At 39.2% G+C, this 27997-nt stretch overlaps 1 protein-coding gene across 9 annotated transcripts in view; it reads right to left on the reverse strand.

The window, feature by feature from the left end:
- The window catches only part of SIPA1L2 (signal induced proliferation associated 1 like 2), a 258723-nt gene that overhangs the window by 45790 nt on the left and 184936 nt on the right, over positions 1 to 27997 (reverse strand). For all 9 annotated transcript variants that reach the window (XM_090044154.1, XM_090044128.1, XM_090044110.1 and 6 more), the window contains 5 exons: positions 13697 to 13954; positions 10659 to 10742; positions 7556 to 7656; positions 6924 to 7027; positions 2969 to 3357 (listed from right to left, as the gene is read on the reverse strand). In XM_090044154.1, coding sequence (XP_089900280.1) covers positions 2969 to 3357; positions 6924 to 7027; positions 7556 to 7656; positions 10659 to 10742; positions 13697 to 13954 — 936 coding nt within the window. The remainder of the gene's footprint in view (positions 1 to 2968; positions 3358 to 6923; positions 7028 to 7555; positions 7657 to 10658; positions 10743 to 13696; positions 13955 to 27997) is intronic.

Consider the following 27997-nt stretch of genomic DNA (forward strand, 5'->3'; position numbering starts at 1 on the left):
GCAATGAGTATAAAAAGGAGAGCAAGACCGACAACACCACAGCTGTAAAAGACAAAGCAATGCAGGTGTCATATGGGTTTGGTAGCTTGTGCTGCTGTTAGATACTACAGGGTGGATTCTGCAATGCTTACTACCACAGAGTAGCACTGACTTTTCTCAAGTGGATTATTCAATGTGTGCAAAGGGTAGCAAAATCAGGCCAAATGTGTCCAGCTGAGCACTTAACCACCCTCCCGTGTTGAATTTCATTTACTGAGCATACACAACACAGCTTTAAATATGGGACAAATGGTTATACAGAAAATAGCTTTCTATTCACCTGCAGATTTGCATCTTAAATTTTACCTTGTTTGGATACTTACAATACACTTAATTTGTAACATACAGTAATACTCAAACCAGTAATACTCAAACATCTCAAACCAGTTCAGAGCCCACTACGTGAGACACTGAACACATACCACAGGTAAAGTCTGAACATTTACAGAGCATTATATTGAGGGGATCTACCACCACAACTGTCTTGCTGATCAGAATACCACTTGCCTCTTGCTACTTGCATGTGAGGGTTTAAAAAAAGACTAGTATTTCATAGAAGCAACATCTCTGTTGTGAACTGAGATCTAAGTGGGGTTTCTTCTCATCTTTTTTTGGGAAAGTACTGTTCCAGTGTATATAGAGCAAGCATCTTTCTCTGAAGTAAAATTGTGTGCAACTTACTTTGTATAACAGGTAGAGATACAAAAACCAATCTTTTACAACTTAAGAGAATGTTTATAAAACCTCAAGAGGCTAATTCATTCAATACACAGCACAAAGAAAGGTGGGGGGAGGATGTGGAATGTTCTTATTGCTTTTTTTCCTCTACTGGTTTGTACTGAAAATGATAAAAATCACAGGAAAAAGTGCAAACAATTCTCTCTTCATAATTCAACACATTACCGAGTAAAAGCTTTCAACACACTCAAAAGCAGCAACTTCAAAGTCCCTATAAAATGGGAATTACAAGACAAAGGTAACCAGCTGTATGAGTCCACTCTCACAACTTGCTGTACAGCAGATGTAGTATACATGCATTCCATTTATAGTAAAGAGGAAGAGAACAAGACCTATAAGAAATTCAAAACCTCAATTTCATTTAAGGAACACAGTAGGCAATGCAGCTTCACTATATGTGCAAGTAACAGGCAGAGAAGTTTCCAATGTAATTCAATCTCATTGCTATAGTATTAACTCCTTGTGTTGTCAGTTGTATTGTACAAACGAGGTAAGCATACCAAGTGCTAATGGGAAAAAGGTTAATCAGACTGTGGAATGGCACAATAACTTTTTTTTTTGGTGGGGGGAAAATGGTTACCATTATTTCTACTACTTGAAATAATGGAAGCACTGACATGAAAAATGCAACAGTATTAATGTAAATACATTGTGTTGATGATTATTAATTCGGTTGTCTTCAGCAGTGAAAGACGACTGTATGAATTCCAATATTTAAAACTGTACCACATAATATATAAATACTTTATCTACTTAATTCTATGGGTACTTTATCTACAAACTTTATTAACTTCCTATACAGGGAGTTATAATTAACACTTGTGGACAAGCAGTCTTGCCTCTTTGTGCCATGACCTTGTCAGGCCTCACAAACAATGTATGGACTGATTATCTCAGCAAAGTTATGGGAAGCCTTCAACCACCTGGTATGAAATGGTGATGATTCAGTAGCTGGCATTCAACCTTCTGGTCCAAAAAAATCTATCCTGGGCTGATTCAATTCAAATGAATCTCAAAACCACTCAAAAGAGCCATTTTAGTAACCACAACCATGATTCACTGATAAGTGTGGTCTCCTTGAGAGCCTGAGTATCCAAGGATTTGGGGGTTTAAAGATGTATCTGAATTGGGTTGTGAGACTTTGAAAGGAGTTGGGGCTTGCCTCCCTAAAAATATTATAGTGATGAAACCTTAAGAGGTGAATTTTAACTGCTGTAGTTACGCTAGCATAACTCCTGGTACACCAAGTTCATTTTAGGTTAATTTGGAAGCAGTTCAATTGAAATAAAAGAAATATCATCTTTTTTCTACTATAAATGTGTCTACACAGGAAGTAGTTTAATTATAGTAATTTAATTATACCAACATGCCTATAAATATTTTCCTTGTAGACATAACACTGGAAAAAATTGAATGATTATTTCCTGTCAAATAGGAGGAAGGAGATTCTACAATGTGCCCTCACCTAGAACTATAATAAAAAGGAAGACCTCCAATTACCAAAGATGCTTGTTTTATCTCCATCTAGGATGTAATGAACACACTTGAACTATACATTTTCATTATACCAGTATGATAGTATCATTTTATTTTGGCTATGCTGGAGGGTGTCTTCTTTCTAAAAAAAAATCCTCGGATGCAGATCTGACACTGCTGCCCACACTAGCCTTAACTGAACCAAAAGCTCAACACTTTATTACCTTAAAACCTGAAACACCATTTCAAAACCAACATGGCTATTATCGAACTAACTAGCCATCCTAAACGTCTGTCTGTTCTAGCTGGGTGTTATAAGCACCTTCATTTCACACTGGAAATAAGCATTGGGTATATTATGATGCTTTCTACAGTTGCCCATTAGTTTCAATAGGGATGACATAACAGCATGAATACTGTGTGTGTTCTTCAAAAGATGCTTAATGTGCTTCAATATATTATTTATACCAAATTAAAAGATACTTGGATTAGATTTTTAAATAGCTCCCTACAATCATTGCCACATAGACCCTATATTAATGATTTTCTGCAAGAGATGCATAGAGGAGGAAGATTTCTCTTAGCTTCCTCCTGTGTTTTGAAAATATAATATTAAACTTAACAAGTACCTTTTCAAGGAAAGAAAAATGCAACAAACAAAAGCTACTTCTCTCAATCGATAATTTAATCACATAACTTGTGCAGAACCACATACCTGGAATGAGAGGATATTTCACTGAGGTCTCCAATACTGCCTTCAGCTGTATGACTACTGGAAATGGCAGAGGCGTAGCTATGAACAGCATAGATTTTAGCAGCCTCATCATCTGGCCCAGGAGTTTCAGATGATTCAGTCCACTGCTCAGCCCGACTATGGACCCCAGATCGGCTGCCAGCAAGGTGTAAAGGAGTCATAAGAGGAGCTGACATACAAGGAGCTGTATCAATTCCACTGTCAGTAGAAGCCCCCTTAATATATGTTAATCCAAGCAATTCAGGGTCCATAAGGTCTCCGGAGCCAAAGTGCTTCTCATCGCTATTGCTGGATGTATTACTGGACAGGGTATTGCTGCTGGAATGACTGGAACAATTTTTGTCTCCAATCTTAAAAGAAACAAAAAAAGTTTAAAAAGAAAATATTTATTCTATATAAATTCACTTAATTCTTAGTATTTCAAAAGTCATTTGTCCACAATTTAATTCTTGTTGCAACACAGTTTAATACAAACATTATGTACAACGAAGCTAAATACGCTATTTATTTTTGATGTGAACTGTATAACTGACTAGGTAGCTTTATTCTTCTCTTCCAAATTTTAGGCAGAAGCTGCTGTTAGACCATGGGTCTGATCTTGTTTGGCAAACTGTACATTCCTTTTAAAATGCCTTGATTATAACTCTGTACTCCTAGATTAATGTTTGCGGATAGTTAAAATCAATATTCTTAAAAGCCAGTAGAGAAGAAGCATGTGGGTCTGGAGAACCATGAGGAGTGAATTGCTCTTGGTCTTCTCTCAGGGTGGGCAAAATATCCAGTTTATTGGATTAGGTCCAACATGTGCGACTACTTGAAATGAATCCAAGTGCTATGTGTGTGTACCATATGTAACAAAATGAGTATGTCTAGTGAACTGGAAGAACTGTGTCATACAGTTAGTTGTTTAAACAGACTTTTAAAGGAGATTTTACAGAGAACTGGATTTATTTACCAATGTTGAAAAGGCAGCCAAAATGAGGACAGATGGAGCCCCACCAGTAAGAAGGGAAGTGAGAGGGGAAACTAGCTCTTTTAATTAGATCTGCCTACCAGGAAATGTAGATAAAGATAGACATTTCTCATATGCCAATCTGTAGGAAGAGGCAGTTTTTTCAGAAATGTTACTTTTATGACACAGGTATTGACTGATTCTCAGCACCTGTTTCAAAAGTTTCTACAAAAAGAAATGGCTTACAATCATCTTGAACCTTTGGGAGATTTCCCAACCCCCCTTAAATAACAACAGAAATTAGACTGCTGGAAAATGTGAAGCAATAGTTTCTGGGTGGGTTCAAACTAGGATTTGTTTAGGGATGGGTGCTTTAGTTTGGCCTGAAGAGTCAATGTAGAATCAAAGAAGGAGGAAATGATTAGGAAAGGAGTCCCCAAGAAGTAAAGATGACTTACAAAAAGGTGATATTGATACAAGACTCGATCAGGAGTCCTTCATGCTGCTGTAAGTTTATGCTAAGATATGTGCCTAGTGCTGGAACCTGGAGAGGATGGGGGTAGGGTAGTGAACATGCAAACAGCACTTATGCATCCAAGCCTCTAACTGTATGGAGTACATCTTGGCCACTGCTCAAGATCACTAAAGGGTCCTGCTACATGTTCATATTAAAGCTAGATGGAAATCAGGTATCATATTGTTACACATTTTCAAGCACTAACTTTGTAGCTAGTTGGCTCTTTTTATAGCTGGACAATTATTCTTATGGTATGATAATTACTTTGCACTTGTGGCCAGTCTAAATTTATTGTGCGATTAACCAGGCAATTCTGTAATATATGTAATGGGTAGCTGGGGCCTTAGTTTATTTCCCTGTGCCACAGCCATTCTTTGCGGAGAACATGGCCTTTAAATCTCTAAAAATGATGTCATGAAGCATGCAAGTACAAAGGCACACAAATAACTCAAACAGGATTTTTCAGTATATCAGATGATCTGTGGTAAACAGTCAGCAGTATCTTATCCCTCTTGAAAGAGAAGAGTAAATCAAAACAGAAAATCACTAAGACTACTAGGGATTCAAAGAGCTCAGGAGAACAACAGAGCAAAATGCTGATATGGTTATGCAGTGAATCTTAAATAACAACATCTGTTCCTAAAGACTTCAGAATTTTTTGTGTGGTACTCATCTGCAGCACAGGATAATACTAGGAACTGTGGTTTGGATAGACCTTTCGAGTGAACTGATTACTAGAGTAACTGAAAGACAAAGCAATGTCCTATATTCATATATGTATAATCAAGACATAAGATGCAACAGAAATGAAAAAATTAGGGCCTCTGATATTGTGTTTAATGTTATTTATTATACATATCTATTCAAACCTCAAACTTCTGTTCGACCTGTGCTTAGCTGAATTTATTGGGAAGTACTGCTTCTATTATGTGCAGGAATTTATAGTACAGTGAATGCTCACTTGCTCTACCACCTGCCCGGAGCAGCAACCTTTCATCAGCAAAATTTTCCCCTGGGAACTTTCTGATGATAGTCCCTATAACAGCAAGAGCCACTCAGGAACAACACAGAATGACGGGCACCAAAGTGCTGCCACTAACAGGTCCCAACTGCACTATACTATTGTAGTAAATGCTGTTGTGTATTTAAAGGATTTTTTTTTCAAACACTGTTGGCCAGATTCTCAACTAGTATAAGTAGACTAATTCATGTCTAGTGTGAATTTGGCCCATAAGCTAAAGGAAATGAGATTCTGCAGATTATTGGTACCATAAAATTGCTACTATATGTAGTAAGACTTAAAGGAATGATATGGAAAAAAAATGTACTTCAGCAGCTCTTTTTTCCTTTCTCTACACCTTAAAACATAATAGCTTGTTTGAACATTGGCCAAACTAGTGAACAAATCTGATTGAGAACTTTAACTCCCCTGTATATTTTGCTGAGACAACCACTGCATTATTAGCTAATTTGGGAAATTAATCTGTTCATTATGCTTAATTTCTAATCCTAATGAGGTTAGCACAGTATTGCTAAGCAGCCTTATTTACTAGTTCTTATATATTTCACAATTCTCTGTGCACACCATTTAATCCATCTGGCAGGCATTTTAGGCAATAAATAAATAAATAAATAAAAGTCAGGTCATCAGTTTCTCACCCCACAGTTAAAAGGCACAAAAATAATAGAAACATTTAACTAGATACATTCTTCATAGGTGGAACTTTTGCCTAAATGATAATTACTGATAATTATAGTAAATGAGAAACCCACACAACATGGCAAGAAATGGTATGCATGAATTTAATTTGTCTACTATGGGACATGCTCCTAAGACTAAGCAGGCCCATGTAAATGAAGCTCTAAACAGACATTTACTTGAACTAAGAGCTCCTCTCTTCAGTGCTGTGCCCCAGTGTGCTTACTCTGAGGGCACAGCGTGAAGGTTCCAAGTCCATCAAATTCTTGCACAAATTCACTTCTGAAAATGCATGTTACATTTTGGTGGATCCGAACTTCCAACCCACAAAAGTCTGTCTGTACATTTCACATTAGGGGAGCAGTGGCAGGAAATTGGTGTGGCTTCCAGAGTTGGAGCACTTAATGCCAGCACCACTCCCCCACTGTCAAATTTCCAGGCCTGTGGGGAGTCCTGTGGGTTGGATAACAAGGCCCCATGGGCTACAATGCACCAGCATGTCGGGGTCAGTGCACAGCTGGATCTGGCTTGCAGGGGTGGGCTGGTACACAGGATTGTACTAAGCTGTGTGCTGACCATACCTGCAGCATCTGGACTACACCCATCTGACCCATGGGGCCAGAATATTGAGCACCACTACTGTATTTGTAAACTAACAGAAGGTATATTAATCATTTAAGGTGCCTACAGTTGTCTTTTCAGGACCACATTTTTATCGTAGGCAGATTGGCATGAAGGAGAGACTTACATGTGAAAGTTTGCTTGGAGAGTCTTTTCCTGTACCTTCTTTTTGTAAAGCTCGGTCTTTGTAGGAACTCAAGATTTTAGTTGATGGTGCATGCCACTTGGTTTCTGCCACAAAAAATTATGTTTTAATTTCTGGTGAAAAGTTGAATATACTGTGCACAAAGGAAAGAAAAGCACATAATGCAATTCTTTAAGCATTAGGTTTGAAGCCAATCAACTATTTGGAATTACAGGCTCATTATGTTGCAGGGTTTCTTAAGTCTTTGACTCTTTCAGCATTATTAAATGGAATTCTACACAGTTTATTCTGGGTTTTGAATAAGGTACTCAGAATCAAATAGTGTTTGTTTTAACTGTACTTTAAATATTCTACTGAAGATTTTTTAAACATGCGTGCAATGACAAAATTATCTTTCAGTGGAAATTTCACTATCTACTCTCCAATTCAGGGATGCCTGCATTTAAATGGGATCTGCATTCACATGTTATGTAAAATGCTTTTAGGGTCCCTTCAGATGAAAGACACTATATAAAAATGGAAAATAGAAATATTAAACAGATGTGGTAGTTAACTTTATATACAAATTCTAGGAAGTTTGGAGTTTTTTTTAAATTCATTATATTCATTATTACCAGTATGTCTGGTTCCTTCCAAAGCTTCCTCTCGTTCTCGAGTTCCTTCACATTCCAGTGGACCCGAACCTTGGTGTTCATGCAGTAAAGGGGACTGGCACCTTGTAACATAAGGAGAATCAAACTGTTCCTTTAATCAGAAAACTGACTATCCCACGATAAACAGTATTATTTACTCGTTATTCTCCAAGGCAAAATCTTGGCAGGCCATTACCGTAAGCATTCATCATTACCAAACAAGCAAATATGTTCCCAAATACCAGGTGAAAACATTTATGCCTAGTCTTCTTGCCATTGTACTGTTAAGGATTAATTGTAAACATAATTAAAAGTACAATTAAAAAATATGTATTGTTTTGGTGCCAAATATTCAAAGCCACGCAATTGATAAATCAGGAAAATGCATGATTAACTACTGCATAGACTAATTCCTATATCTGTATGCAAAAATATTTGGATTTTATGAGCAAATATAAGATTCTTTTCATGAAACATGTATACATATTTTGTATCTATTGCTTCATACCTTTGCCAATTTCCCTCAGAATTAAAACACATGCTTCATATAGTTCAGTGTTATATCTGCTATTTGAAATCCTCTTCCACCTACTCAAACTCTACACTTCCAGGTACTACTCCTAAAACTGCAGAAATTAAAATTCTCTTCCAAAGAAATGTATTCAAACAGCATGCTGCTAACAGTAATTACTAATCTGAAATGACTAGACACATTTTCACGTGCTTTTCTCCCACTGCAATTTGTTGTAATTTTAAAAATATTTTAACATCTATCCAGTTGTTGGAGATTTCAATGAATAGTCTACAATTCCTCAAGCAGACTCCAAAATTGCATGCATATCTGATAGGAGTGTGAGAAATGGGCCGTAGTTGATTCGGATTTGGCCCAAACGGGGAACAGTGATTCGATTAATTGATTTGGATCATTGTCTCTGATTCAATTCGGCCGAATTCAAATCTGAAGATTTGATGCCGATTCAGAGAATCAGCGATTCGGCCATAGACACAGCTTTAAATATTTTTTCTACATACTTTGAGGTACCAGGCACGGCTCATGAACGCTGTGATACTGGGGTGGATGGAGTATCCCACAGGAGTGCAGAAGGGCCCCCCGCATGCACAGTGGTGAACCTGGAAGTAGATTGAAAGCACTTCCAGTTCACTTCTGGGTCTGCTGCTGAGCATGCTGGAGGGGCCCCTCCTGTCCCCACAGCTCAGCAATTGGCTGTGGGAGGACCCCAGATGCCCCCCCAGAACCAGGAGGCACCAGTTGCTGAGCCGAGAGGAAATGGGGGGGCCACCCGCACACTCCCCGGTGGACCCGTAAGTGGACCAGAAATGCTTTTGGTCTACTTTTGGGTCTGCTGCTGAGTGCGCTGGGGAGCCTCCTGCATTCCTGTGGGACACCCCAGCTGCCCCACCATCATAGCATTCTTGAACCATCTGCTACCTTGAGGTATGTAGAAAAAAACATTTAAAAGCTGTGTCTAGATCCAAATCAACGAATCTTTCCAAATCTCTCTGAATCGATTCAGAGGGTCACTGAATTGAGCCAAACTGAATCAGGAACTGAAGCTTTGCACAGCCCTAATATCTTACATGGGATATTTCGGACAATCAAATATGTCAAGACAATATACTGCTGACTGAAAACATCAAGTTGCTTTCTTGTCTATGTTCAGGTTTCATCATAAAATAGCTTCATCAACTAGAAGTGGCATATTTGAAGTGTTCTTAAATTAAGTAGCTTTGGTATTTGCGTATCTCTGTATTTATCAGCGAGTGTTACCAAACACTAGATTCATGAAACTCAACAGCAACATTTTCAGTAACGAAAAATACATTTCATACAGAAAATATCTGGCAAATCTTCACTTCTTAACCTTCTGGTGGAACTCAACATGCACAATATTTCAGGGAAGGGTTCCTTTCCATCCATAACTAAACTGTAAATTCTGCTGAGCAGGGAAGTAGCAGGGGATGTAATGAGCTCTACTATATATATGTGAAAGGACAATCCATTTTGAAAGCACCTGCACAGGGGAAGAGATCAAGTCTGCTGATATGCTATTCCCCTCCATAGGCAAGTGGATCCAGAGTGGATGCACGAGGAGAACAAGGAGAACTGATTTACAATAGCAAAGAGATGACCACCAGATATTCTTCCACCAAAGCAAAGGAGAAGCAGGAAGCAGATTACAACAGGAATCGCAGTTTGGTTCCCATACTATTTCCAGGGCAGTGAAGCTAAGCTGCAAGCTTTATTTAGAATGGATTGTGAAGTAACCATTGAGCCCAAACAAATTAACTAGTATGGTCTGCAGTAACACAGTAGATATACTGTATTTTTTCCACATACTACATGCCACCAATAAGACGCACCATATTTTTGGGAAGGCGGAATGAAGAGATTTTTTTCTAGAGTTATGGATGCACAGAGGAAGGACAGAGCCTAATCTTCAGTTCATTCACCCTCTCTTTCTGGGTGCAGTTTTAACCCTTTCAAAGATGAACTGTCAGCTGCTCTTAGCATTATTGCTGAAACTGCAGCTGCTGCTGAAAACTGGACTCCATGCATGGATCTAGGATTTTGGAAAGAACTAAAATAGGAGGATAGAGACCAGGAGAAGCTAAATTGCAAATTCTGCAGCCAAACTGAAAAAGCATGGATAGTTTGATTAGTAGGACATCAAGAGTATTAAAAGGACAGTGGGTCATTAACACCTGTTGAATTACGAGCAATTAGCAGGAATCAAAAGGATAATAATGAACCATGTAGTTAATCAACTCCAGCAGCACTGCTTGAATAGGGAGGCCAATGCTGCTATTCTTGGCAGAAAATTAGTTTCTCTGTTTAATACACATATCTCAATTTTGAAAGGTTAATTTTTTGGGGAAAGGTACATGCGGTATGCAAGCAAATATGGTATGGTGAAGTTTCTGAGAACAGAATATGGCCCTGGCCCTCCACTAATAGACTATGTCCACACAGCAAGTGGGGCTATTGGACATTTATCTTTTATACATCTTCTGTCATAAAAGTATTATCAACAGGAGCTGCAACAAGATAGAAAATCACCAGTACCCGTCATATCCCACTTGCTGCCTCCACTGGCTACTCCCGCTTGGTCCTGGGTCACTGGAGGATGACTGGTTGCTCGGTGAACTTCTGTAACATTGATTGGAATCATTAACAATGCACTGAGATATTTGTGGAGTTTCAACATCTTGAACTGGCCTGTCATTTATTCGTTTTACAAATAAATTCATTTTTACAATGAACACGGCCAAAGGCTGATTGTAGTGTGAATACATAAATACAGTCCTAGTAGGACTTTACAATTTTTCAAAATTAGTTAATAATTCAGGTTTTTCATTAGTTAATAATTAAGAACTATTAATTAGTTGTTAATAATTCAGTCAGAATTTTAGAATGCTCACATACCCTATTTTATTATTGACAGGATATTTACATTTGTAAAGGATAAACAGAAACAAGGAGGAGAAACTAAATGAATGGCTACATTGCGCTCTCTCTATGCCTTGCTCTACATCTGAGCAAATAGGACTACTTGCATGAAACAGCAGAGGTAACAAGAGGCTTCCATCTTGTGCATGGGAAAACAAAAGCTCCTCTAACTAGATATAATAGTCAACGATTCTTATGGATGTTCAGAAAATGTTGAGGGCTTCAACTAGTCTGCAATGAAGAATACCAGTACCTTCAGCCAACTAAGAATTAGGTCAGCCTTCATATACATTAATTGGATAACACTGAAGGTTTTTTCATAGGGCATTTTGTATAGGTGTCATGTGTGCAAGACTGGGGTTTCTCACTTAACTGCTTTATCAACAGTTCCTTGATTTACTGCCATCTGAAATATAGCCTCCAAAAATTCTTCCTTAACTCTTCGCTTTTCACCTCTGTTCTGTGTATCAATTTGTAACTCCACTATCTTGCATTTCTGTCTCCCTCAGGCCCATTATCTTGACTTTCATCTCTTTCTTCTCCCTTCATATCTACCTTCTAACTCCTGCTCCTTCTTTTTAATCTGTGAAATTCAACCCTTTCTTACTAATCCCTAGTACTACCATCTTCATTTGAAACGTAGGCATCACCCAGGTTACTTGCTGACAAAGTGAGCTAGTTAAGATCATTTAAGGAAGACAGAAGGTAGGTCAGGGTGGCACACCCGAGACACTGACTAGTTCAGAGAAGCATGAACTTTTGTAGGCAACAACCTATTTTATTAGGTGCTAGGTTGTTTGCTATACCCTTCCTGCCCCATCTCAATGACTTTCCCAGCCCACACTTCTTCCCAGTCCATCTTAAACAACACTGCATTTGTTTCAGGCCTCCTGGAATCTCTCCTCCAGTTCCCTGGTCTGACTACTTACATAGTTTTGTGGGTAAAGATAAAATGTCTAAGAATACTACTTACCTTTCTTTTGTGCCAGACTCCAGCACCCTAAACTAAGCCCAGATCATTTGCTTTATTCCATTTGTCCACTTCAAGCCTTCTACCTTGCCACTCTACAAAACCCTCATTCATTAGATACTATCCCTCTCCTCTAAATCCCTCTTCAAAACCATGTCTCCTCAACCATTTTCCCTTTGTTAAGACTTCACATATTGTCACATCTGAACTCGTGCACTGTGTCACACATCTGAACTCGTGCACTGTGTCACACATCTGAACTCGTGCACTGTGTCTCATCTTTAATGGGCTTTTTAAATTACACTGTAAGCTCTTCAGGATAGGGAATGGCTTATGGTATTTGAGGCCTCAGTCCTGAAAACAGGTTTGTATGTGCTTCACTTCAAGTTTTGAACATGTGTTTCCAGGAGTGAGGCTTAGGCTGGTAAAGTGCTGTGGAAATGAACAGCATTAATGAAGGTTTAATAAAATAATTAAGTACTGTATCCTAACAGAGCTTCACAGATTCACAAAATTACAGTTATTCAATACAACTACCCTATTTACATTGGACTTTAACAAAGATTACATGAATGAGTCAGCAGGGAGAGTTTAAGTCATCCAATATTAAGTGTGGTTACAGAAATGCTTTTTTGGACACAAGATGTAAAATATGTAAGCTATTAACTTAGAACCTGCCTTCCCCACAACATGAATTCTTAAGCACAAGTGTTCAAACACTATTACTAATGGTGTATTTTATATCATTTAAAACACAGGGGAAAGACAATTTATTCTTAAAAATGGAAAACTGATGTAGCTGCTATAAAAACTTTATGATTTTCAGTGGAATTTCTCAGAATTGAAAATGTAAAAAACACATTGTGGATTTTTATACTAATTTGAGATCTCAGTCCTGCAATCTGTTTTGCCTGGAGATTAGGAACTACATTGCTTAGGGGGAAAGGGCATAAGGGAGATATAATTACAAACAATAAAGAAGAAATGAATTGGAAGACTGCTGTTCAAGAAACATTTAGTTATTACTAATTTAAGGGTCAAACATTTAAATCCTAAGCTTTTAATTTTTTTTATTTCTGTCTTTTTTCAGAAAGTATGATTAAACCAGCATTGTTTTAACTTAAAAAAATAATTCTCCATATTTTAGAAGACCGTATATTTTCAAATCACAAGTTTTGCTTTGTTTAACTAAAAGAAAAGTATAAAGCCTGGTAATGAATAACAGGACCTTCTGAAATCGCACCATAATACAATGATGAGATTAAATCACTCATTTTGTGACGGATAGATTTGTTCTCTTCAGGCATGTTATTTATTTAAAGAGGTTTCCACAATGTCCTTGCATGTACCTTGTTTTAGAGTTGTAGTAGTCAGTCAGTCTCTGTTTCAGTTAATAAGGGACTGAGGGGGATGGTTGTTTATGCTCCTGGGTAAAGTCATGAATACTACACATGCTTTTCACTGTCATTACCAACACTGAACATCACTTGTTCCTGCCAAAATAAAGCCATGGGTGATCACTTGGGAGCCTAATCTTAAAATGCAAATGACTTAACCCCCACAAAAACAATGTATGAAAACCTGCTGAGGACCTTAAAAAGTAACTTCATACCAAGGCTAGAAACGGAGGTTTTTAAGTAAGGGATTTAAGAAAATGACTGGAATTAAAGGGTGGGTGTATTACCTAGCACCATCTGGCAGTTTTCTATCAAAGGAAGTGCTGCGAGGAATGGCTGTCTGAGCCTGCTGGAGAAGCTGCTGGCATTGCAGTCTGTCAGATGATCCTAGGATTGGAGAGGCACGAGAGAGAGGCTGCCCAGCAGGAGTCGGCACCCGATGCCAAGTGGTATTCCTCCTGAAGGGGGTTTTATACTCACATGGGGTGCCTTCGCTGTCAAGTTTATACTCTACCATGGGGATTCGGCACAGTTCTGAACAACCCCTGCAGGACAAATAAAAATGCTGATAAGCCTAAATCAGAGGGGAGGAAAATCTGTTAAAAGTATGAGTATATTTTTTCCTTAACAGGCCCATACAGCATCACATGGTTCTTGCATACTTTTGGGGTGGGGAGGAAGGAGAGATAAGAAAGCACTGGTTTAAAACAAATAATTTACACTAAACATATTGCTGCTATGCAAGAAACATATTAAAATGTCTTTCAGAATGATAAAGTTATAAGCTGCTGAAAGTTGATCTATGCCTTAAAAAGTTCACATATTACAAAATTATAAAAAAACAACGAGGTTACATAGTTAAGCATTCAGAAGTCAGGAAATGCTACTTGTTTTTAAGTCATTTTCTCTCACTGCCTATATATATATAGATCCTAGCAGAAGTCAGGTTACATAGCCACACAAATTTTCAACACATATAATACTATATACGATTAAAAACAGACCATTTACCCAATACCCTTAGATTGCAAGTATGTAGTATCATCAGTTACTTGTCAGTGTATGCCAGAGCTTACTAAAACCACCTCTTTGAAAAAGGCACACAGTCATTCTAATACAACATACTACAGATTAACTATAGACAGAGAAATAGTGAAAATGCGGTTACAAACACACAAGTACAGACTCACACACACACTTCAGAAAGCTGTAGTTAGTAACACCTGCTCGCTGCCTTATTCAATAAACTGATCCTAAGCAAGGTCTTCACTGAAAACATATGCCCATCACTTCTGACTCAAAACATATTTTTAGAGAAATGTAAAAACTTACATAATGTGTTCAGCAAACACTAAAGCATATAAGTAACTTTACAGAAGGCAGACCCCTTGTTACACTACATGGACTAACCATTTGTGTTGGCTTATGTCGTAAAGTGATAATAGGATCAAAGATGAATGCATTTTCATTTAAAATGTTCCAGGAAATATACAAAAACTGAAAATGGTACAATAGGTTTACAAGATCGTTGAAAAACTGATTCTGAGTTCATCAGTAGCTGCTATGCTCTTTATCATGCCTCTGATGAACATGTTCAGCCTAAGATTGCAGGGGCTAAATGCATCTTTCCCTGTAAATGTTACTATATTACAGTAGAATTGGAACATGGGAATGCTTCTTCAGCTGGTCTGCAGACCAGGGCCAGGGCCAATGCATGGGTCCAGGTGCAGGGGCCTGATCTGCTGCGCAGGACCCAGGGCCACAGCTGTGTGCTGTCTCCCTGTGCTGTGCAGGGCCATGCCATACGACCCATAGGACTCTCTATGCGTCCAGAAGTTTAGCAGTGAGGGAGCGGTAGCAGCATTAATTTTTGCAGGTGTTGCAGAGCTGCAGCAATTAAAGCTACTGCCACTCCTCCACCACCAAAATTTCCAGACCTGTGAGAAGCCCCACAGGCTGGATGACAGCTCTGCAGGGCATACTTTGAGCACCACTGGACTGGAACCACTGGAGCCAGGATTCCTGAGTTCCAACATTTCTCTGCTGTCAAAGGAACTCTAGAATCCACTCGCATGTTTCAGTTCCAAACTGTGCCGATGAATCACAGCTCCACACAGTGAAGTTCTCTCTCTGCCAGATGCACACATCCTACATATGTCAGAACATCAAAAGTGCCCAATTAAAGAAGTGTCAGCGTTGAGGTTGTCCACACAATCTTAGGTCTTGGACTTTTACATTTTTAGCAAGAAATATGCCTTGTAACCCTGCAAAAAAGCAAGTATATAAGCATTTAAGCGCTTTTCGTGGAAGTAGTATTAGGTCTTTAAAACAGAAACTTTTCAGCAGCATGATGGATTACTGGTGCTACATGTAACCCCTGTCTATTTCTGGGCAGTGACACAGAGCATGCCTCTGTCCTCCATTATCTCAGAAGGCTGTGCTCCTTGTTCCTCCCCCTCCATGACTTCAGGGGCCAGATCCAGACATGCAGCTACATGTGGTTTGTGGCACCACAAACCTCTGTGGCGCCACAAACTGCACATGCTGCACGTTAAATTGTGCCCCACGCTAATTTGCAGTGGTAGGGCAAAATTCCTAGTAGGAAAAAAAAATCCCTGAGAAAAACCAGTGCAAAGCATGCCAAAGTGCTGTGTGCTGGGACAAACATGGGGACTGGAGATGTGGAGCCCCAACACTGAGGCACCCTGTGCCCCAGCCAGCCAAGCAGCAGCATGCGGAGATGGGAGAGCAGGCAACCCTTGGCTGGCTGCTCCCTTGTCTCCACGGGCTTTAGCGTGAGGGCTCCAGTGCAGAGCGCCTGCGCAAAGGCACATGGGGTCCCTGCACTGAGGTACTCTGAGCCCCAGCCAGTCATTCCTCAGCTGGCTGGGGTGCAAGGTGCCTCAAGATGGGGGAGCAGACAGCCCTGGGCTGGTTGCTGGGCTGTCTGCTCCCCTGTCTTGAGGTACACTGTGCCCCAGCCAGCTGCTCCATGGCTAGCTGGGGTGCAGGGTGCCTTGAGACAGGGACTCCATGGACATCAGCGCAAGGGCTCCATAGAGGAGCCCTTGTGCTGAGACACATGGAGGCAGGGGAGCAGCCTGACCAGGGCTGCCTCCTCCCCCATCTTGAGGCACCTGCGCCCCAGCTAGACAGAGAGTGGCTGGGGTGCAGGGTGCCTCAGCATGGGGGCTACGCAGCATGCTGAAATGGGGGGGAAGCAGGCAGCCCCCCGGCTAGCTGGGGCACTGGGTCCCCTACACTCTGTGCCCCAACCAGCCCCCCCGCAGCACAAAGCGGTGGGACAATCTCCCCTGCTGCAAACTGCATGAGCAGGGGTGTGCATTTCAGCACAATGTAGCGGCAAAATTGTGCTGCTGAAAAGGAAAACCCCTGCTTGTATGGAGGCAGGCAGAGAGTCTGTCTGGCACCCCAAACTCTACAGGGAGATGGAGCCAGGTCATGTCATACAGTTGCACTGGTCAGCTTTGTCTTTCTTTGTGGACAAGATAAAAGTCCTTCCTGCCCAAGGCAAAACTAGGCTGGAGTGAGGGCACCAAGCAGGGATCTGTTCCTGCCCAGTTTTGAACTGGAGACCTTTGTGAGGTGAATGCAATGAGCTCCTCTTTCCACATGCCTTCACTACCTACTCTGTCAAAATGATCCTTTGGAAATAAAAATAACCCCTCAATTATAGACTAGTGAATCAACTCATGACTGAGATTATTCTTTATGGTGTCCTCATAACTTCCAAAATGAAGTCAAATTGAAATCATTTCCTTCACTTCAAGGAACGTTTTTAGCTCAGCTATATTTCTTTGGTCGCTTGTTTTTAATCTTCATTGTTCAAAATGTGGCCAGTGCTTACCTTGCTGCACACCAGTGGAAGCAGCTCTTCATATAGATATATTTCTTTCCTTGAGGGTTTTTCCTATGGTTCGTAATACTACATCCGGCTGCAAATATTTTGACGAAACAATTTTTTCTATCAGAAAATGGCCATTTGAATAACCAAAATTATTCATCGGAAAGGGTTACTTTTGACCATTTTTTTTTTTCAGTTCAGTCTAAGTGCTTCAGACGGTTAGATTTTTGATATGCAACATTGAGTTTGCCCCGGCTTGGGACAGGAAAGCTATTTTGACATCTGTAAAATCACTTCCCTCCTCACTGAAAAATCAAAGCAATTCACAATGACTTTCAACTTCCCTTTGAGGGAAGAAAAAATTATTATACTTGTTTAACAGATGGGGAAACTGAGGCCTAGAAAAATCAATGACAACTTCCCCACCCAACCTACTAACTCTAGGACTTCCATCTGAGACATGTAGGGCTTTTTTTTTTTTTTTTTTTTTTTTTTTGAGAGAACACAGCATCTTCTACCAGTTTACATGGTCACAGTATTGACTCATATTGCCTTCAGCATATTTGTGAGTGCTTCATACTTCCGCATATCACAAATCTCATATACTAGGCAATCAAAAATGAGGAACATGAAATTAACAGTCAGTTGTGAAAAGACTGGATTTAGCTATTTCCTCAGAAGCCCACAAGAACTTCTGTGCCAGGCAGGGATACAATCCTGTTCTCCTCAGCAACATTTAACTGCTGAAACCTCAAGTTCACCCTTTGCTCTCTGCCTCATTCCTCACATGTATTCCAACTTCTTCAAACAGACCATAGCCTCTAAGTACGTTACTCTGATTCATTCCCAAAACACTTCCCTTCCATGTACTAAATGATGCAAATTCCTATGAAAAAAGTAACACAATCAGGTTATGAAGGACTGTACATGGGTTTTGAGTTCACACAGTTTGACTCTGCAACCTTAATAGTTTGTCATTATTTGATCAGGAATATCAGTTATGTGGCTTCTATCCCCACTATCCCTCCTTTGATCCCTTCATAGTCTGCTCCTGTTATCTTTTCTCACTCTCACATATCCTAAGTGTTACACACCATCCTACTATGTTGATAACACTGGTTATATATCCAGGTTTTCCCAGACATTGATTTTACAGCCTACTTGGGTATTTAGAGCAAGGTCCATCTACAGTATAATACTTGTCATTCTCTCTGTTCTTAACCCACTTCTCTCCTCACAAAAAATACTTTAAATTTAGGCCCTACAGCCACATTCACAGATTTTTAAGGCCAGAAGGGACCCATTAAGATCATCTAGTCTGACCTAGTTTGTTGACGGCATATCTAAAAGCATGTTATACCACCAAATTACAGCTTTCCCAGTTAAGAGTAATAATTTCAAATTGTGTTCAGATTTGTAGCTATTTGCTTCAACTAAAGTATGTCTCTAGCTGACAAATGACTAAATGATTCAAGACATTGTTCCTGTAAATAGTGGTTTGTAAACAACCCTATTTCAAACTGCTGTCGGGTCCAATAAAGCAACTTTTACAAGTTAAAGACATGCTGGACTTTCACATTCAAAAACATAAGGTCTAATACATAGTGTTATCCAACATCATCATGGCTACTTGCAAAAACAGATATATTGTATATGCAGCATATATCAAACCATTTTATATAGCACCCTTATTTAAAACACAGGTAAAAAAAATATGCTTTATGCAATAAAGTGCCAAACAGAACAGTTAGGCATTGACATTGAAATGCTTGCTTTGTTACTTTATTATCATCACATAAGGAACATGTAGTGCTGTACGGAAGCAAATGAACCCATATTTCTTTCCTTTATTTGGAACACGAAACAATTTATTATTATGCTTCCGTTGTTATTTTGGAAAAAATAACACAACAACTTATCTTGGAAGTAAAATCAAACATTAAGATCTGAAACGAAATACCATTTATTGGTAAACATTTATTTGGATTTCTAAATAATTGAATTTGTTTATAAAGCTACTTTTTAGTCACTGCCTGAAGAGGCCAAGTGAACATTTCTATTTAACAAAAAGAGTCTGCATTTTTAAAATGTAGAAGAAAATCTGTTGGGTTTACGAAGGTATTTTAAGTGATGTAAAATAGAACCAGGGAACAGTTAGATTGTTTTTTCAATCATTCAACATATTATTTTGACAAAAAGATTGAAAAAAACAAACCTGATTTAAACTTAGTGATATAGTAAAAGGACTTGAAGGAAAAACAGAAATGTCTGAGAAGTTCCTAAGAGCTTCTTTCCATTCCATATGGGTCTGTAATTTCATACTGAATTCTTGGAGTTGAATGAACTAAAATATTCAAACGCAAGTACCTTCTCTAAAAACTGTGTTATCTAACAATCAGTTTTAAATCTGTTGATAAACTGTAATATAGGTACAACTTATGAACATAGCTGGTATAGTTAACACTAGCCATGTCTATGTGAGATGCTGCCTGCGCAGTCATTATTGCACAGCAGCGTCACCAAATGGCTTTTACGTGATGCTGACTGCATAGTAGCTTGTTACAACTGCACACTTTGTGATGCATGAAGCTACTGCACTGTAGAAATGAGCCACTGCATAGTCACTGTCTTATGCAGATACTGCCACTGTGTGTGTTGCCTGACAGTGGGTGCGTCTACACATAAAATTAATGCGACTGAATACACTCCAGCTCAATATGAGCTGGAATAAACTAATCACGACTTCACCATCTATATATTCGTTTAAGCACAGTAATTTACTGCACTGCCAGATACCACTTGCATCTGACAGGACTATCCAGCAGTGCAGTAAATTAGTCTACTACATCCCAACTGCCATTCATGTGTAGACTATGACACTTTACTGGGCAGCAAATTAGTCTGCTGCACAGTAAAGCGTCTTGTGTAGATGCGCCCAGTGTTGATTACTGCATTTTAGTGTTTAAACAAGGCAGCTATGGTGATCTGCAATATTAAAGTGTTATGGCAAACAACATTTTAGTTTAACTTGTTCATCAAGCAGTGTATAACAATAGATTATCATGCTTTAAAAAACTCTGAAGCCTTTTGATTTTCATTCAAGCTTCTACACAATGATGCTTTAAGGTGGTCTCTGAAGAACATATGTTAAGCTAACGTGCTAGTTAACAAGGTGAAAGTAAACTCCAGACAAAACAGAGGGTTTTATCCATTATGATTTAGAGTTCACTGCCTTGGTAACTATATGGAAGCTTTGTCTTTTCAGTTGTATTCCTTCATCACAATAAGACTCTCTCAGCATGGCTGCTGTACTTTGAATCCCAATTATACTGAGCTCCACAGTTAAACCTTATACCAATACAAATGTTACATCATGCTCAGAAATGCTCAACTTCCAACTCTCCAAAATTCTCAAAAAAACAATGGATACAAAAAGGTATGGCTTGACCTAATAAAAAGCTGTTTTAGTACACTTGAAGAGCAGCCTTTTTTGTACGAGGGGAATAGAACTCTCTTTAACCTGCTTAATTTCTAATAGTGTTAAGGAGCTAAGAGCTGGCAAAACCAGTAGCTTGTTCTTGTGCATCACCAGGAAACACTGTGGTAGCAGGATTGGATTGCTAGTCACCACTCAACTTCAAGTTCAGAGCTTTAGAGCTCTGAACAATTGCATTAAGCATGAGGGAACATCAACAGCCTTGTCATGCACATTCTTTCAAAGCTATTTGTTTCTAGAATCCCAGGTGATCTTAACTAATTTTGTAATGAAAGGTTTGTGTCCCAATTACTAACTCCATGTAAAGTCTTTAAAATTGACAATCTTTGCTCAGAAGACACCATTTCTAATTTATAATCAATACAGTCATAACATGCACAATCATTATAGACTGTCTCTAGCTAACAATTTAGAATTACTCATCTTTGTTATGTTATGTATTTCTCTTTAAATGACACAGCACCTATAGATGCCAATTAAATTAACATTCCACTGCACAAGTATTGAACAAACAGAAGATCTTAAAATGTAAGTGGACAAGACAAAGGGGGGGAAAGCAAACATTATACCCATTTTCTAGATGAGAAACAAGGTAGAGACCAATTACCAGCCGTACTGTGAAGGAACTGGGATTAAATCTGTATCTTCCGAGCCCTGGTCAAGTGTCTTAAACATGGGATTACTTTTCAGAAAAGCTGTTGTGTTTGGTCAGACTTCCAAAAAAGATAAAGCAAATGGCCAGCAGGCAAAGGAATTGTCAGAAAAGCATCCAAGTATTACTGACAAATCTGAAGATTGAATTTGATTCTAGGTGGGGCCTTTCAAAATATTTCTTAGAGAATATGTAGTCAAAACCCATTTAAAATATTCCCATTGATTGCACTGGGTTTTGGACTAGACCTAGAGATTTTTGTGAAGACAATCCTGACCAAAAAAAGGAAATGCCAATCTCTTCCAAGTTACTATAATTTAGGATATGGTCAAATGCCCAAATGTTTCCACCAGTGCAAACCAGCATTACACAGTTATGAAAACAGATAGATAATAATAATAATCCCTAAAGCAAGGGAATTCCACTTAATCCAGAGAAGATTTATGTTAAAAAAAAAAAATCAGGTGCGAATCTCCAGTGATGTAAGATACCCGAGTCTGGGTGTTGTTTGTCTGTACTCGGCTCTGGGCAGCATTTACGAATGGTAAATAGGTTATTATGTGTTCTTCCACTACCTAACTGACAAGATGTGCAATAGCTGCAGGCCTGCCTCCTGCTGTTTCTGCTCCAATTTACATTGGTCTAGAAAACCAATGTATGTTACACCAGGGTATGTGCTCATTTGTCCATGATCTTAGCCCTTGCATTTTTTCAGAAGCATATTAATATTAACCCCATGCTGTCAAAAAAAAAAATAATACTTTGCAATTCGAAAGCACCATACTTTAACACCTGCTGTTTCTGGCAACCACTGATAAAAGTTGCTGTCAACCCTTATTAGTTGTAGGGAAGTACTCAACTGTGAGATCTGAAATTGACAATGTCCCTTGATAAAATAGCGCAACCTGTACTTGCATGTTTCCTAACATCCACTTTATTTTTAAAAGGGTGAGGGGGGTGGGAAGAGAGAGAGAGAACCCACAACCAAGTTAGAAGCCTCCTGAAGCCACAAGTGTTGCTCTGTGAGAGATGAATGAAGACTGGGTATACATATGGTTGCAGGTTCCCAGATGATACAGCTGACTGGGAAATTAAAAAAATTATAATAAAACATACAGGTAGATTGTCCTCCTTGCACGCTCAATGAGGCGGTACCAAACCCTGCAGTCTGTGCTGATGAGAGCCATGGCATAGAAGGAGAGTAAAAGACATTCTCTAGTCCCAAAGAATAGAAAGAGAGGACAACTTCCCAGAAACTGATACAAGACATTTTTTTTCCCTTCTAACAGACTATATAGATTACTAATGAGAAGGAAGGAAAAATACCTATATGAGCTAGTGTTAAAGACAGATTTGGCAGAGGAAAAAGAAACACTTGGAAGATAGGAAGAAAAGCACTTTTTCAAGAACAGGATGGAAAGCCTATGTGAGCCTAACACTCCACTGCGCTATGTGGTTAAGGCACACCAGTGTCAGACAATAATTATACAAGGGAGTGATGTGACCAACATCACATCTGGGTGCCTTGGATTTCCCAACCTGAATGACCAGGTACATATTTACAGATGGGTCCACTGGGGGCAACCTTTAGCATGAGCCCAGATCAAGGCTTGAAGTCATGTTCCTGAAATCATAGCACACCACCTTAATCCCTCTGCTCCTGAAACATAGGAATGAGAAAGATAAAAGGCAGCAAAAAGATTAAGTAAACATTAAGGGAACAAGGAAAAGAACAACATTATAAGCAAACGACAAAGTTGAAAAAAAAAAAAAAGACTGGAAACGCATGGAAGGACATGACTGTAGGGACTGGAAGGAGTATGAATCTGATGTGGTGAAACAGGGATGCATGAACAGGTTCAAGGAAAGAGATGCCCTGGTTAGAGCAGTAGATAAGAAATTTAGGCAGAATACTGGATGCATTAGCACGAGGAAAAATTCAGGCAGAAAATGGTGATGACAGTTGAAGCAAGAGAGATAATCAAGGCAGAGAAAAAAGTTACGGACAGTAGAGAAAACAAAATGTGAGGATAGATTTTGCTGCCATTAAAGAATAAAAATTCTAACCAGAATTTAGACAGAGAACACAGATGCAGAGGAAAGCAGGAAAAGCAAGCAGAGAGTAGGCAGGGTAGGAGTGAGAAGTTACACAAGATTGTAGACCTGAGAAACAGAAATGATATAATGAAGTTGTAAATAATGACGAGAAGGAGTAAAGTGAAGGAAAGGTATAAGGGAAGACATCAAACTGATTCCAAATGGACTGAATTGAAAAAAATTGTGATGGGATTTCAAGTGACATCTAAAAGACACCAGGAGATGCAAGACTGGCTGGAGAAAGACAGACGAGATGGAGATTTAGGAATCCTTCATACAGAAGTAAGGACTAAAGTAATTTTATACCTTATTTGATCTCAATCAAATGCAAAATACAAAGAATTTCATTTACATTGAAATTAAAAATATCATCTTCAACTGCATTTTACTTCTGATGACATACCAGATCAATTAAAGTGATGTGTATTGAACTCCAAGGGCTGGCACCTTTCAAGATCAGTAGCTGATGTGCCAAAAGGAAAGGCCTAGAAAAATTTAGGCATAGGCTGATAAATGAACAGAATATTTACAACTTTTAAAAAGTCTGTCCTTGCCAGATGGACCAGACTGGTTAATATACATCTGAATTTTAAGCCAAAAGCATGGAAGAGAATGGTGTAGCCAGCATCAGGTCTACATGCCTTTAGTGCAACATCCAAAGTTCATTCACTTCCATCTCCAGCAATGTTATATACACCATCACCTGCATACAGTGCCCCTCTGCTATCTACATTAGACAGACTGGGCAATCCCTATGTGACAAAATGAATTAACACTGTTCTGACATCAACTGCAGAAAGACATACAAGACTATGGAAAAAACTAATCTCCCTGGACACTCCACTGCTGACCTGAAGGTAGCTGTCCTCAGACAACAAACTTTTAAAAACCAAGTTGTATAGGAAACTGCAGCAGAAGAAATCATCCACAGACTAGATTGTGTTAAGTATGGTTTAAACAGAGACTATGGATTCTTATTCTTATCCCATTACCTGGGTTAGCTTTGGCGACTCCTTCGCTCCCATGGGTCTATTGCTCGTTTTTGCTAGTCTCTCCCAGCACTAACTCCTCCTCACTCTCCCAACCTCGCTTGTTTTCTGTATTCTAATTTTTTCTCTCTCACACTCTGCCTTTTGCATGCCCTTCCACAGGATCCGATGGCGTGAGCTTCAGCTCACGAAAGCTTGTGTTACACATGCGTGAGTAACTTAGGTTACTCTATAACAGTGGCTTCTCAACCTTTTTAGACTTTAGGCAATCCCCCAATAGACTTGAAGCACCACTTGATTTTTTTACTAAAGAAAGATAATAGAGCAATCTTCTGTTGCAAATAACAGGTCAGAAAGTTTTTAACACTTTGTATTCTTACTTGAAATCTCTGGGTATATCTTGTGAAACATATGCAACACCCTGGTTGAGAATCACTGGTCTACAAAGTACAAATCTACCCTGCCTTCTTCTTGACTTCAGATTAACACAGCTAACTATGTCCCTCTGCCTCTTCCACATCCAAAGTAACAAAAGTATTCTTCTCTCTTTGCTTAATGAAATGAATGTACTTAAGTATTCATGAAGCCTTCAATTATTGTGGTGGATAAGATGAATAAAAGTTATAACACCTTTGGCTTCTGGATTAAATGGAAACTATAAATATTCAGGCTATTTATAAATATGAATTTTACTGGAGTTTTTTAAATTCTCTCCTGAGAGAGACCCTGAAATGCTAGGAATAGCAAATTTTGGAAAGAAGCCCATTACATTGAGGAATTAAGTATATAAGAATTTTAAAAAATTAGAAACAAAAGAAACTGCATTAGCAGAGAGTTTTCTAAAACACACAAGTCTGAGATTTGACAAGCAGCAAGGTTAGTGGCTGTACAATAATCATTTATTTCCCAAGTGTACCATCTTTAATGGATGAATAATTCTTCTTTTAGATAAAAAAAAGTCTGGACTGCCTCCATGACAGCAAAAGCTAAATGCCACATTAAATGTACTAAAAATATCTTTCTAGGTCAAAAATGGTGGATTCCTATAACTTGACTGAGATTAAGGCAGGATAAGGAAAGAAAAGGAGGTTTGCTGATGGAGCAGGCAGGCACAAAAACAGATTATCCACTGATCTCATACTGAAGGCAGCTCTTTCCATACTAGAGTAGCCCTTAAAACACCACATTTTCTCCTCCAGAGAAGGAGGCCCTGTCTATCACATTTTCCTATACAACCCCCTGCTCACTGCAGGATAGGGCTCCCCACCCTGTTGCCCTCCTAGCAAGTGGGACCTCGCACAGCAGGGGAGAGCGGAGCCAGGCAGGGAAGCTCATTGCCACCACTGGGAGCTGTGTGCTGTCCTGGTGAAGCACCCCCACCTGCCTGGCAGAAGCAAAGAGCACAACTCTGCACCACGATCCTCATTGCTGCCAGGTAGGCAGGAGGCACTTTGCTAGGGTGGTGTGGGGCTTGCAGCAGCAAGGAGCTTCCCTGCTCAGCCCCACCCTGCTCTGCCATGCTAGGTCTCACTTGCTGGGCTGTGGAGGCCCTGGGAGCAAGGCAGGAAGTCTGAGCCCACAGTCCATCCCTTCCCTGAACACAGATATGGGGGGCATGTGCTCCCTCTGCCTCCACTGGGAGTGCACAGTGGTAGGGACCTAGTTGTGCCCCTTAAGCCTTCCTTCCCCAGATAAGATGCCCACAGATCTGATCTGTTTCCTTCTAGGGCCCTGCACATTTCAGCCCTGGGCCCCAAGCTCCATGCACCGCTCCAGGTGGGCAGCACCCCTGCCTGCAGCATTTAATACATTACTGGCTGCAAAAAATCCTTGATAAAAAACAATATTGTATTAAATGAAAGTTTGAGTCTATTCAGGTACACCAACAGTTAAGTAGACTCGAACTGAATTATTTGCAAGGAAAAACACCTTTATGCCTCTAAATGCCAAGTATGAATTCTCAACATTTTGTTTAAAATATCTGAAACATTGACCATACAACTGACAAGTGAGGTTCAGGACAACATCAGGTTTCAAAGTCAATATGAAAAGTAGTCCTCTTTTGGAAAGAAAGGAAACATCAAATCTAATATATAAAGGTGCTTTTAGAGATTTTCAGTTATGGTATTTGGAGGTAGACAAAGTCCATTAACTCTTCCAGAGAAAGTAATGAGTAAAATAGAAGTGCTAATTTTAGAGAGAAAAATCAGTAGGAACAATCTTTTCTAAAGGGGTCTTTGTAAACCATTTAGGATATACAGAAAATTGTTCTTGCTGCTGATAAAATTTCAGAAGTAAAAACAGAGGGAAACATTTTGCAAAAAGTGAATACAAGAATCAGTTCAGAAGATATTGACCATCTGTAATAAATCACTTCTTTCATGCCCTTATATACCTTCATCACCAAAACAGGTACGTTTACCAAGCTACAAAAACAAGAAATTCTTAACATTCACAGAGTTATGGAAATTTCAGCATGATCTGCATGAAACTTCCATTATTTTGTCTTGATGTGCATGAAATAATTTACACGAAACTTCCATTATGCTTTGCTACATAAGTACATAACACAAGAATTTTGCTTAGGTATATATAAATGTAGATGCTTATTGAAAAAAAATCTTTAAACATCATATATTTAACTAAAAGTAGGAAGATACTTTTGTTTAAAAAAAAAAAAGCATAAAAAATACAATAACTTTCTTAGTTTTCAAACCTTTTATAAGGATCCTGCAGGATAACTTCCGTGGATAGAAGATGCATTTCATCAAATCACTTTAATGGTGTTTTGAAAATATGTGCCCAATTTACTTGAAAATTTACTTGTATTAGTAAATTGAAAAATTTCACTGATCCAAGTACCTTCTGTTTGCTTGGTGAGAAAAGGATGAATGTGCATCTCATCATAATGCAGGAGGCAAAGACCTTGGCTAGGGATAGACATTACACAAACTGGTATAAGGGATTGGAAACCAGGTCAAATCTGTAACATAGCAGAAGTTCAGTGCACATAAACCACTTTAAAAATGGCCAAAACTGGTTTCAGATAAACGTGAATGGATGTACTATCAGACTTGACTGATTTGGATTAAATCAATTTATTGAACTTCTGTCCCAGATCTCCTCCAGATTCAAGTTAACTCATAGTCGCCCAGCATCCCAGGATGCTTTGCACCTCCCCTACAACCCCCTTGTCGCAGGGTGGGTGGGCTAGCTTTGGTCCAACCTGTCTGTTCCAGCTGAGCAGGGAGGTGTGCTCTAGCACTCCCTGGCTTCTGGCTTGGCCACTGCAGGCACATGGCTGCATTTCTGGAATCAAAAGTGAATGTCTGTTTACTTGCTTATCAGTTCAATTTATGCAGCTTGGACTAATTAAGATTGAATTGATTCAGCCTCAGGCTTACTGACTGTCTGTACTTAACCCTTTAGTTAAACTTGAAAGATGCAATAAAACAAAAGATGGGCACTTTTTTGCATTTTTTGGTTTTG

This window comes from Crocodylus siamensis, chromosome 1 (genome assembly GCF_052110815.1).
Source record: "Crocodylus siamensis isolate JL-2025a chromosome 1, ASM5211081v1, whole genome shotgun sequence".
In the NCBI taxonomy this organism is placed as follows: Eukaryota; Metazoa; Chordata; order Crocodylia; family Crocodylidae; genus Crocodylus; species Crocodylus siamensis.